Source organism: Notolepis coatsorum (assembly GCF_963971535.1).
Source record: "Notolepis coatsorum genome assembly, chromosome: 1".
Lineage (NCBI taxonomy): Eukaryota > Metazoa > Chordata > Actinopteri > Aulopiformes > Paralepididae > Notolepis > Notolepis coatsorum.
In genome coordinates, this window is record NC_140165.1 from 240266718 (window position 1) to 240280748 (window position 14031).

Below are 14031 nucleotides of genomic sequence, written 5' to 3' on the forward strand. Positions count from 1 at the left end.
GTATCTTATCTATAGACCGTTTTAAACTGAAAACATCAACCTTCTCATTGTACCCAACTTAGTTTCCGGTTTGCTAATGTATTACCTGACAGGAAATATACTCCAGTTAAACCGTCCATAACTGGCCATTAAATTTCACACACTTGTGATTTAAAAGAGCTTTTTGTGGCCGGGTGCTTCAGCCCACAGTGTCCCGCCATCATCACTCCTACCTTGGTCCTCACTCCTACCTCGGTCATCACTCCTACCTTGGTCATCACTCCTACCTTGGTCATCACTCCTACCTTGGTCATCACTCCTACCTCGGTCATCACTCCTACCTCGGCCATCACTCCTACCTTAGTCATCACTCCTACCTTGGTCATCACTCCTACCTTGGTCATCACTCCTACCTTGGTCATCACTCCTACCTTGGTCATCACTCCTACCTTGGTCATCACTCCTACCTTGGTCATCACTCCTACCTTGGTCATCACTTGGTCATCACTCCTACCTCTGTCATCACTCCTACCTTGGTCATCACTCCTACCTTGGTCATCACTCCTACCTTGGTCATCACTTGGTCATCACTCCTACCTCTGTCATCACTCCTACCTTGGTCATCACTCCTACCTTGGTCATCACTTGGTCATCACTCCTACCTCTGTCATCACTCCTACCTTGGTCATCACTCCTACCTTGGTCATCACTCCTACCTTAGTCATCACTCCTACCTTGGTCATCACTCCTACCTCGGTCATCACTCCTACCTTGGCCATCACTCCTACCTTGGCCATCACTCCTATCTTAGTCATCACTCCTACCTTGGTCATCACTTGGTCATCACTCCTACCTTGGTCATCACTCCTACCTTGGTCATCACTCCTACCTTAGTCATCACTCCTACCTTAGTCATCACTCCTACCTTGGTCATCACTCCTACCTTGGACATGAGCTTGAGACCACGCTCTATCCTCGGCAGGGGCTTCTTCTCCAGGATGCCTGCCTCGTAGGGAGACACGATGGCCGGGTTGATGAAGCGCAGGAACATGGCACTGCCCACTGCGCCAATGCTGTTCTGAGGGAACCTCTGACTCACCACCTGGGTACAGGAGGGGGGAGGGAGGGAGTGGGTGCGGCAGGGGGGAGGGAGGGGGAAGGGAGGTGGCAGGGGGGAGGGAGGAGGCGCGGCAGGGGGGAGGACGGAGTCGGAGGGTCAAGAAATAAAAAAGGGCGGGAAACATAGTACAGGGGAGGGAGGGAGAGGGTCAAGAAATAAAAAGGGCGGGAAACAGAACAGGAGAGGGGGGAGGGAGTCAGATGGAGAGGGTCAAGAAATAAAAAAGGGCGGGAAACAGAACGGGGGAGGGGAGGGGAAGGTGAAAACATAGAATGAGGTTTACGTGGGACAATAGATTAAAGATGGATCCAACAAATTAACCAACACATGAGGTGGAATGACACGAAATGGGATTATAAAAACCAATGGATGAAAGGAATGTGGGGGGAATACATGGCCAACATAGAGACAGGTTGGGAGAGACACAGCGGGGTCAGAGGGGGGAGTAAAGAGAGAGATTTGGAAGAAAAAACGCATTTTGAGGGGCGGCGACATGAGCGATCAAAGATCTCACCTCTAATCAAGCCAGCCAGAGTAAGAGAGAGAGGTAGATGGAGAGAGAGAGGGGTAGATGGAGAGAGAAAGAGTAAGAGAGAGGTAGATGGAGAGTGTGAGAGAGAGAGGAGAGAGAGATGGAGAAAGAGACGGATGGATGAAGAGAGATGTAGAGAGAAAACAAGAGATAGAGAGAGAGAGGGAGAAAGAGAGGGAGCGAGAGAGAGAAATAAAACAAGAGATGAAGAGCGGGAGGGAGAGAGAGAGAGAGTCTTTTCTCCATCAGAAATAATGATGACAAAAGGAAGAATAAAAGGAGTGGGGAATGAAGACATCAAACTCAGCCCCTCCCTCGGAAAAGAGACCTCGGCGACGGTCAAGAGATGCAGAGCCGTGTCTTGGTGGAGCGAAGCGGTGAATGACCTCAGAGCGGTGACGCATCCAGACACACACACACAGACACACACACCACCACACGTTGCTTTGGAAGAAAACAAAGCAGGAATGTGTGTGTGTGTGTGTGTGTGTATGTATGCGCCACATAAATGAAGGTGCAATACCTGTCCCACAGGAACCAAATACCGACATGCAATGTGCAGAATACAGAACACACTCACATACAGACGATCACTGTCTGGACGGTGCAGAAATTCCACCTACGGCTTCAAAATCATTGATTGATGTTTGTTAAGGAAATTAAAAGGAACACGCCAAGATTTGGGAAAATTAGCTTACCGTCTTCTCCAGAGAGAGACAGGAATATAGATTCCAGTTTCCCCTCGGTGCGTTCAATAGAAAGCTATCTTGTATGGAAGCGGACAGTGACGGGTAGCCTTCGGGAGAGGTGTTAGTTGGACAATGCCTAGGCTAACCGGCCATGTCCGCTTCCATTCATTGTGCTAAGCTAGGCTAACATGCAGCCAGATAGCTTTCTACTGAACGCACAGAGAGGAAACTGGTATCTATCTTCTTGTCTCTCTGGAGAAGACGATAAGCTCATTTCCTAAAATGTTAGCGTGTTCTTTTAAAATCTAAATCAAAAGCGTGTAGCATGGTATGTAGGTATGTTCGCATGCATGTAGGACAATGCCGGTGCGGATCAACTACAGAGGTATCTCTCCCTTTGGAAAACTAAAAAAAGAACTCAATTGCCCTAAATAAAATCCATGAATTAAGTACTTTGCTCAATGTAAAATCCAGAAATTAAGCATTTCGTACTACACTATATATAATATCCGACACTATACATCACAGATGTTTGTGGAAGAGTTCTACAGAGCTAGAATGTACAGAAAAGAACTTCTGTGAAATTAATGAGCTGAAACAAATTTCCTGTGGGACTCTGGTGCTTCTAACCTAATTAAATCGACAGAGAAGACGTTATATAACCAAACCATGTACGTTTTACCTGCAGTCATTCTTAAAATGTCCATTTACAGTAGCTACTGAAATAAAACCTATAGGCAACCTTCTACAAATAGTGACATTCATCAAATGTAAACTAGGAAAAGAGAAAAACAACAAGCGTTGAAAATTATTGAAAGGGTAACAAGCTTTTGTGCTGATATATCAATGTGTAACTTAAGAATATGGCTATTTACAGAGGATTCAAGATATTTAATATGACCAGGCAGTCAGGCACATACTTTAGGTCTTATTGAGCAATCTTCAAAAAACGTTTTTACTTGATATGAATTGAAAGTACAGGTACATACTAGGGATGCCCCGATCGATCGGCCACCGATCGTTATCGGCCGATAATCAGTATAAATATGCGATCAGTGATCGGTGATAATGCTTTATTTTCGCCGATCGTCAAAACCGATCGAAAAACATGATCCAATTCTGAGCGGAGATCTCACTCGCTGAGTTCTGTCTCAGACACACGGAGAGAGCTGCGGCGTCTGCTCCTCCTCCTCCAGCCCCTCCCGCACTCATGTAAACACTAGTCTAGTGGGACACTGGGACCTCCGTGAGCTAACGTTAGCTACCGTTACAAAATGACCTAGTCAACTATTCACTTTTAGTTTAATACATGATGAGGCATTGTCTAACGGTATCTAGCCGGCTAGCTACTGATATCTCCTGATATCAACAAATGCTCCAGCAATAGTCTAGTACTAGTGTATGATACCTCCGTTAGCTCACGTTAGCTCACGTTAGCTCACTGTTCAAAACGAAATGTCCCATTCAACTAAATAGTTCACTGAGGCGTTGTCTTAATGTTATCTAGTCGGCTAGCAGTAGCTACAGATAGCTCCTGATATCAATGTCTTATAACATAGATTCGATGCGTATTCGAGCCCCGGCTTGCATCGCAGTCACAAACGGGGCTAGCTGAGGGAGTAGGGTATATCTGCAGAGCCGCAGATATACCCTGCTGAGGGCATGCTGAATGTGATTTGACCAAAGCAGAGTATACACACAGACAGTGGAGATAGCGAGCATTTTGACTTGTTGCGTGGTGGCGATGTCTCGCAGATAATACAACTACAAGTATATATATATTTATATATTTTATAAAAAAAATTAAAAGAAAATTATATAAAATATTTTTTTCTTTTCTTTTTTTTATCAAAAACGCTCTATCGGATCGGTATCGGCCGATATGGCTCAAGACGATCGGTATCGGTGGCAAAAAACGTGATCGGGGCATCCCTAGTTCATACCTTCAAAATAAGCCATCACAAATTGGGCGGATACTTCTATGAACCATGATGATAACGCAATACCTTTTTTTGAGCCACAGGACTCAAAAGAACTGGAGCCATTTCTGTTAACTATGAATGCAGACTTACCTTACATTTTGATGTTGCCTTCATATGGATCATTTATTACAAAAAGATTGCACTACATCCATACCTCATTTTTGCATTTGAAAAAAGTTAGCATTTTGTACCATTTGTTTGCATTTTGTACTTTAGGTTGTACTTTAGTCTGTATATTTTGTATAGTGTTTGGACTTTATTCTTTTAACATTTTTTTACTGTATGAAGCACATACTCCGTTATGCGCGAGCAGCGCGAGTCTGTCTGACTTGTCTGACTTATTCTATGCGCACTGCCAGCCAGCCTTTGTGCGACAGAGAGATACACTTTCAATTTTGACGGAGAGAAGATAATCTCCCGATTCAGATACAATTTAACACAAACGGATATCCAAAGATATGAATGTTTCTCTGCATATTTTCACACCGCCAACAAAGTACTTTTGGTACCAGCTGTCATTTCTGCCCGCCGCTGTCTCCGAGACACTTGAGACCGGAAGTACTTAACCACTCCCCTCCAACACAACTGTAGTTCTTTATACTGGGTCGGCAATAATACTGTTGGACTATGTAACAATAATTAACATATTTACAAGTTGTATTAAGTTTTGCAAATAAGGAGACAGATAGATAACATTTCAAAGCACTCAAAATGGCCAATATCTCCATTTCAACCTATTTCTGAATTGTGCAATATTTTGTGATTTTCTGAAGAATCGTGATCTAAATAATCAACCTGTTTTTGTTGATTATTCGTGGTCATCAGCAATAAGAGTTAACATTGCAAATACCATTTTCTCCAAAGATCTTGAATGTTTTACGTGTCTCTAGCTAAACGACTGTATACTTAAAATGATTGTAAAACATGTCAGCATAGGACAGAAGGACTGAAAAGTTGCCAAAATTAAATCAGTCATGCCTTGGAGTTGAAGGTTAGGTAGCTAATATTGGTTCCATGTCATTTAGTTTCTCGTTAATTCTATACTTTCTTTTAATATAAAATGAATAGCAGTACCAGAGTTATCCTTCTCATGAATTATAAAGAATAGGCAGGCTAAAGATAGACATTCATTAATATACTGTAGATAGATAAGCTCCGATGGGATAAATACTGTATCACCATCTGCATTATATTATGAGAGGGAGAGAGAGCGAGAGAAAGCGAGGGAAAGAAAGAGAGAGAAAGGAGAAAGAGAGACAAGAGAGAGTGAGTAAGGGAAAGAAAGAAAGAAAGAAAGAAAGAAAGAAAGAAAGAAAGAAAGAAAGAAAGAAAGAAAGAAAGAAAGAAAGAAAGAAAGAAAGAAAGAAACATACCAGTGTAGAGGAAGTCTTGCGTGTCAAAAAGGGTGTGAAACGATTCACACTTTCCTTTTTTTATCCACTTTTTCGCCTGTTTTTTTTCAATTTTTTCTCCCGTCCCAATTTTGTTTTTCCAAATCTCCCCTCCCCTGTCTTGAACGTTGCTCGCATATGCCTCCCACTGGTCGGTTGTAGGGAGGATAGAAGCCTTGCATCACGTGTCCCCTCCGGTACACAAGGAGGCAGCCTGTCACATATTTTCACCTGCCAGTGCGGACTCTCATTGGCGAGGTGTAACGTGTGGGAGGCTCACACTACCCTTGCCATTTCCTGTCTCTGCTGTGCAAGCGTCCCCCAACCTACCTGTAGGAGTCGCTGTCCACAACGTCCAGATTACACCCATCGACTTCCACCCGCTACCTCTGCCAATTGAGATAGTATGACGACTGGCCCAAGCCGGAGGCAATGCTGACACCCGTATTCGAGACCGGAGTCTCTTGCATTGGTGACGAGCACAATCTCCGCTGCGCCACCCAGATTCACACTTTCCTTTACCTTTCTCTGAAACACATGCCACTTCTATAGCTTCTAACTAAGTAAACGACTAAACCAAAAACAAGAGAGAGAGAGAGAGAGAGAGAGAGAGAGAGAGAGAGAGAGAGAGAGAGAGAGAGCGAGAGAGAGAGAGAAAAAAAAAAAAGAGACAGAGCAAGAGAGAGACAAGAGACACAGAGAGGGAGAGAGAGAGACAGACAGAGCAAGAGAGAAAGAGACACAGAGAGAGAGACAGAGAAAGAGACACAGAGAGTGAGAGAGAGAGACAGACAGAGCAAGAGAGAAAGAGACACAGAGAGAGAGACACAGAGAGAGAGAGAGAGAGAGAGAGAGACCCTTGCTGTTGTCACTGAACTAATGCCGCTTTATCCAAAACATATCGATAAGCTTCTGCCAGCGTTGCCATATTTTCCACAGCTCTGGAGACTCCAGGACATAATTTCCTCTCAGCCCCCTTGGACAGCTCTGTGGATGCACCACTGACACTGGCCACACTGGGAGCTCAGCTAGCGGTAGGATCCTCACATCTAGCATCATACAGCAGCAGACAACCACGAGCCCAACGAGCCACTGTGTCTCCCCACAGTCGAGCTGCCTCTACCTCACGGAGAAGATCCGCCCCAACACGGAATTCACAACTGTATTCATTCCAATGACCTTGGACAACTCAGTCAACATTCACGAATATGAACAGCGGTCTCTGTATGAGGTAGAGAATCAAATCACCACAAGACTAATCGGTGATCATCTGAAGAAACGTTCAACGTGGCAATAAATAAAAGACCGGCTTTGCAGATGCACATACTTTATGTTCTGAACGTACTTGAAGAATGTAGTATGGTAAATAACTTTCATTATTTGCTCAACAAAGAAATCACCACAACTATATTACTACTGCAGATAAAGGGAGTCAGGGGTATGTTTGGTTCTCTGGTTATCACCACACAAACATCGGCAAAATGGTATCTACTGATAGCATTTTGAAAGACTGAACAAATACAAACAATATAAAGCATGGTTACGGCTGGTCAATTTTCACCAGCTAAAAGCTTGCTTAACTCAATCTGCGCCAAACAGCGTTTATATACGTGTTTGCTCGACAACCGTTGAACGCCAACCACGTATATATACGCTATTTGGTCCGTTTTCCTTTTTTTCCGATTTTAATATTCTATTCGTTAAAAGGCATACTGGGACCCAGAGGGTGCAGTACCGGCCAGATCCTACTAGGTGGCAGTATCGAGAGTAGTATCGAGCAGTAAACCCTGTTCCAGACCGTGTGTTACGTTTAAACCCCTCTGGGCGCTGAATTTAGACGGAGCCAAGTAGATCGCTTCATCCGACCACTTCGAAACGCATCTAGCACACTCGAGTTGTGCCAAATTATGTCCGGGACCAGATGGACACAAATACTGGAAATCGCGAGCAGACAATTGGAATATTATTTTTGGAATACCCCCGATCAAAGTACATAAAAACATAATACCTATTATATACATTTGATTTGGAAATAGTAGCGTGTCCAGGGATGAAAACGCCAATTATTTTAGTAGAATTCACGTAAGCGCCCTATAACTCAGCTTCCCAGGAATTAGCCCGGATCACTCCGAAACTATACTTATATTCACCACGGGATAGGGCGCGAATGTATACATAAAAAATGTATTCTTTTTTGCATGTTTGATGGAAGATACTGACTGTCAAATGACCATAGTATTGTCTACATAGCTATAATATAGAATATAGATAGCTCTACAAACAAGGTGACGCATCCCTATCTTTAATGGCCTAGCTAGAACAGGATGAGGAAAATGGCCGGCGCAGAATAAGTTAAAAAGGAGCTGGAGGGGGCGCCAGGGTGTCGCACCACGTTACTGCACTGCAGACCTACACGGTGGACCAGGGTTCGTCTCCCGAACCCAACGTACATTTGCCGCATGTCTTTCCCCCCCATATCTTCTCCCGACCTTCCTCTCTCTGCCGGTCATGTCTGACCTGAAAAAGCTGTACAAATGCTAAAAATAAACAAACATTTTTATTTAATTTTTTTAAGGAGCTGCAGGTGGTATTTATTTTGTTAAAATATGTGTTAAATAGCTCTACATTCTAACAGCCATCACTGATATAGTGTTTGGTCAGTAACATGGGTATCAGCCCCTCCACTCTGCAGTAAACACAAAATACATTTCCTGGAATTCTCTCTCTACATCTTACAAATTTTCTTACTGTACTGGTAGATTATTTTACTTGTTTCAAGGACACATTTGCTTAAAACTAGTTTTAATTCTTATTTTTGTCAGACAATGTTTGCAGTGTGGAGTTCTCTCTCCTGATTGGATAAAGTAGGAACAGGATACAAGGAAAAGTATTTTCTGTTTACTGCAGAGCGGAGGGACTGAGAGACCCATGTTACTGACCAGACACTCTATATCAGTGATGGCAGATGTCGAGCTATTATTTTAACATGTAGTTTAACCACTCATTTTAAGTCAGCTAGCTGGCATTTATAACAAAAACGTTAAAAATATATTAACTAAAGGAACGTAAAATTGTTTCCCTGAATGTTAAGAAAACAGGTTTGAGAAATAATTTCCCTGGCAACAGCTGTCTTAAATCAGAGGGCAGAAGGTGGCTTTTCTGCCTAAAATAAGTATGTCTTAATGTTTATGCAACAGTCTTATTTTGTAACTAGAGTTTCAGACCAGTCTAAGGCTTAGATCAATCTTAACTAAGTTTATGCAACTGGCCCTGACATTCTCAAACCTGTTTTTCTTCCGTCAGTAACAGCATTTAGGGAAACATAGTATTATGTTCCTTTAGTTAACCAGCCACCGATCTAGCTAGCTAGCTAAAATTCACCAGCTATTTTCCTCTATATTTCAGCTCAGTGCTTTGAGTAAAATGACAAGTAGATATCTTAAGACTAAACCTTATATACACAAAAATGTGTTAAAATGACAGTGACCGTGGTTTATATTGTTAGAACTCGTATTTCTTCATTCTCTCAAAATGCCATCAAGTTTTTTTCCATTTCGATTCTGATTTTACCCACAATTCACACTACAGCATGTCTGACTATCTTCAGTCTTAAGTTAGCAACTATAAAGTAATTGTTATGCAACATGTAGATTTAGATGTCTATCAAGTCCGACCAAAAGGTGGACTTAAGTCTTAATCTTCATGCAACTGTCAAAAGTCAGTGCCAACACACCATGCTTCACATTTTGGCCAAGCATTCCTCATTTAGCTTAAAAAATAGATAAAGCGTTTTAGTATGCATACTAGTACAGTACTAGTAGTACAGTATATCTTCCAGCCCTACCAAGAACAATTTGACTGATGTTTGTGTGACAACTTTCAAAGATCAATCATAGGAGGAAAAAAAGAAATATACCGGTACATACAATTATTTTGTATGCAACTTTTTTTATATTATTTGTGATGTCACATTATTCTAATCAAACGTTTTTATTTATTTTTTATAAAAAAATGTGTCCAGACAAAATCAGTATGGGATTCTCACACTTCCCCTCATCACTGTAGCAGTTCTCAAATCTAGACTTAACCGTTCCAAGGTTAGAAGCAAATAACGTGCAGATTCCATTTTATGGTGGATTTCCACCGTAAATCCCATTCCGACCAAGCCCCCAAAAACCCAATCCATGACATTAAACGGCCAGGTTTTTCAGAACATTTTATCCAAATCTAATTCATATGTTATGTATTGAGGTAGGGAGGTCCTCCACACGGTTCTTTAACCCCCCGCCCCCCCTGAGGGGATCAGCGGGTAACCAGGAGGAATATGATTTAAAACAACACTGGTGGTTCATCGTGACGCAGATTAAATGTTCTGAGAAACAGCCTCCCGGAGCGCAAAACAGAGTGACCAGAGAAAGGAAAGAGTGAGAGAATCGTGAAAAAGAAATACCACTGGTTTATTGGGAGTTGTTAACCCTTTCACTATCACACTACAAAAGGTTAACCCTTTCGCTACCGCACTACAACAGACTGTAGTGCGGCATCGAAAGGGTTAACCTTCTGTAGTGCGGTAGTGAAAGGGTTAACCCTTCTGTAGCATGTTAGTGAAAGGGTTAACCTTCTGTAGTGTGGTAGTGAAAGGGTTAATTTGGAAGGAGAAAAAAATGAAACAAAAAAACAATGATGGAAGCAACTAGGCGCAGATATTAGTGCAATGATTTTAAGAAAAGGGTTCGTACACAAACTTGAATATGGAGAAAAGAATAAAAACATTTCCAGAGAAACACCAAATCAAAACAAGTAAATAATAATAATAATAATAATAATAATAATAATAATAATAATAATAATAATAATAATAATAATAATAATAATAATAATAATAATAAAAAGAAATTAAGAAAAAACAAATGAAACAAGACTGCAAAAAAGGCTATTTTTTTGCTTTAGGGGGGAAGATAAGTGGCTGAGGGAGAAAGGTTCTCTGGACTTACTGATTTTTTGTTTTCCTTTTTTTCTTTTATTGTTGCTTTATTCAGTAGAGAGTGGCAAGTAGCCTACAGAACAGAGATGAGCACAATCATGGTCACAGCACCAGCTACACACACACACACGCACAGCTAGCAAAGCCCTGTCCACTGGGGGAGGGGGCGAAAACACATTCACATTGTGGGAGAAACAATAAGCAAATCTGCATTGAACCGCTCATCAGGAGATTTTCAGTTATTGCTCTTGAGATAACAGTACTTGATTGCGTGTCCATGCATGCTTTTGCGTGTTTTTAGTCCAGCGTATTGGGCAGTGTGTGTGTGTGTGTGTGTGTGTGTGTGTGTATGTGTGAGATACTGTATGTGTAGGCAGGTGGGTATGCCTTAGCAGAAGCAGCGTTTGTCGCGGAAATTACATAAAGAGGAATCGATTAACAGAGGATAAGAAAATAAATAAATCAGAAGAGGAAGAAGAAAAAAATATCCAAATCAATCACTTGTTTTTTTTGGGGGGGGGGGGGGGTTCTACACATGGTCTTACAGAGACACTACACCACTGCTCTGGGCTTGTGGTTCCAAAGCTATCTGAACTGGTAGAAAGTTACAATTTAACCCTTTCACTACCACACTACAGACTGTGTGAAAAAGATAACCTTCTGTAGTGTGGTAGTGAAAGGGTTAACCCTTTGTCGTGTGGCAGTGAAAGGGTTATAACCTTCTGTATTGTCACCGTGAAAGGGTTAACCGTTTGGTAGTGAAAGGGTTAACATGGGCTTCTACATGCAGCTATGAGGGGAGCTGTCATGCACGGCTGCTCGTCAGACACGTTAGCGACAGCAGGCGGGGAGTCACATAAAGGTGTCCTTTCATAAGAGTCCAGGGACGACCTCAGAGTAGGACCGCTGATCTGAGAACGGTACGGCTCCCCGGGTTCTACGCTCACATCGGATCAGTAGCTCTATTCTGAGGATTATTTTAGGTCCATGGCTTAGGGTTAAACCGGAGCCCCAGAGCCGTCCCAAATTACATTCTAAATCATCCCCGCGAGAACATAATATCTGCCCAACGTCCCAGAGAATAATCTTAATATAATGTCTTTTTTATTATCTACCATCACAGGACGGTCCCTAAAATCAGCTTCGTACCGTCCCAGACACATTTCTGTCAGCCCTGTGGGTGACGGGGTACCCATGCGCTGTGAGGCCTCGTTATGTCAGGTGGAAACAGTGTGCGTCTGGGTGCGTGCGTGCGCACGTGAGTGAGTGCGTAACCTGACATCTGTGTGGCTACAGGAAAGCAGTGAGCAAGCAGCAACAATAAGGGCACTTAAAGGTGTGTGTGTCTGTGTGTGTGTGTGTGTGTGTGTGTGTGGGTGGGGGGGGGGGTAGCTTGAAATGTGTGAGTGACGGCAAACGCAACGCACGCACACAGATGAGGGCAGAGGGGGGGGGGGGGTTGCATGATTTGAAGCTGGAGGCCGGGGGGGGGGGGGGGGGACAGCGGACCTACCTGGTAGAGACAGTGGCAGACGGAGCGGAGCTGCGGGGGGAACTCGTTGGAGGAGCCAATGATGGCCTGGAAGAAACGCTCCGTTATCTGGAGCAGGTTCCTCTGGTTCTCCTCCAGGTTCTCCCCTTGCTCCAGTCTGGCCACGCAGAGAGACAGACGGACCACTCAAGTATTTTGTTTATGGACATATTTTGTGATTGGGATATGAAAACTGCTTCTACAGTTAACACCGACATCTAGGGACATCCCGATCAAGTTTTTCTGCCCCCGATCAGAGCCATTTAATATCGAGTATCTGCTGAAACAGTCTCGATCCGATACTAGATTAGATTCAAATGTATCGTCATCATACAGCACAGGTACAGTACAATGAAGAGAATCAGATGTATGTACAGAGTTGTAATATAATATGTACAGTGATACAGGTATAAATCCGATCAGGGCATCCCTACCAACAACAACAGGACTGTTACCTGGTGGGGTCCACCTCAAAGCTGATGTGATCTGGGGTGGTGATGACCCCTCGTAATAAAGGTTCCAGAAGCTTCTGTAGGTACACCGCTCCATATACCTGACAGACGAGACACAAATCCAACCAATTAATTAATGTAAGTGATAAGAGAATCAAAAAGACTATACATTGCCAGATTATGTTTAAAAAAAAAAAACTCCATTCTGCCGGCTTTGGGTTGTTCACACTGAACCGAGCAAATGCCGTCATCGTGTGTGTTCAGACGATGACGTGTTCCCAAGTTGTAGGCGGATAGAACCAGCGCGTCTCGGGTTGTGGTTCTGAAATAGGTCTCCAAAAAAAATTCACTTCGAAAAACTTTTGCAATTTGCCATGCATAACTCATGATTATGAGTTAAGACACACTTTCTCTAGGCTTTTGAAAAAATGTGGGGGGGAACCTTGCTCGTCACGTAGCAGTGGAGATAGTAATGTGAAAGGGACTATTGAAAAGAAAAGAAAACCAAAGCAGACAAACGGGGCAGCTGTTTTAAGCTTTTCCGTTGCGTAGGGTTGGGCACGTAGGGTTGGGCACAGAGAACCTAACTTCCGGCTCCGGAACGGTTAAGAAGATGTGTGCATTTCGATTCTTAATTTTTTTTTTTAAATTAATACCCTAGTTGTAGCTGTGACCTGTTTTGACCTGCACCTCAAAGAATTGGAATCAAGAATAGTTTAGAACAGGAATCGAAATGGAGAATCGGAATCGGAATGGTTCAAATCCAAACGATGCCCAACCCTACGTTGCGTTATTCTCTTTACCTTGAAGCAGAAGGTCATTATTTTGCTGGCGAGGCTGTTGCCTCTGAAGAGCGTCTGCATGGAGTCTGCCAGCTCCACCTCCTTAGAGAACATGTTCCAGAGGAGCTGGTAGAGCAGGTGGCGGGAGTCGAACAGCGTCACCAGCACCCGGGCCAGCTCGTCCTGGACAGAGGACAACGACAAACACGTCAACGTCTGCCTACATTTCAGTGTTGGCGTCAAGCTCATGTTAACCGTTATTTGATATTTTTACTTAAAATCTTACTATATTCTATTGTGCTATATTTAATTTAGTTTATATCCCATCTCATTTTATTCAATCTCTTATTTACAGTTGTACAGCCCTGGCCTATATTTTATTTCATAATTATATGATTCTATTGTGCTTAACTTGGCTGATATATAATAAAATTTTACTCCACCTCTTTATTGTATTATCTGTCTGTTAATGTTTGTCCGCTAATGTTGCACCGATAACGTCCAAAGCAAATTCCTTGTATGTGAAAACTACTTGGAAAATAAAGACCTTTCTGATTCTGATTGACAGGGATTTTTCTATTACAGTTTA

General features: G+C 42.7%; 1 protein-coding gene across 2 annotated transcripts in view; it reads right to left on the bottom strand.

Annotated features, from left to right (window-relative positions):
- The window catches only part of nf1a (neurofibromin 1a), a 255630-nt gene that overhangs the window by 116616 nt on the left and 124983 nt on the right, over nucleotides 1-14031 (bottom strand). For both annotated transcript variants that reach the window (XM_084328075.1, XM_084328074.1), the window contains exons 27-31: nucleotides 13464-13625; nucleotides 12664-12761; nucleotides 12191-12326; nucleotides 10688-10750; nucleotides 923-1081 (exon numbers count right to left, since the gene is read on the bottom strand). In XM_084328075.1, the coding sequence (XP_084184201.1) occupies nucleotides 923-1081; nucleotides 10688-10750; nucleotides 12191-12326; nucleotides 12664-12761; nucleotides 13464-13625 (618 nt within the window). The remainder of the gene's footprint in view (nucleotides 1-922; nucleotides 1082-10687; nucleotides 10751-12190; nucleotides 12327-12663; nucleotides 12762-13463; nucleotides 13626-14031) is intronic.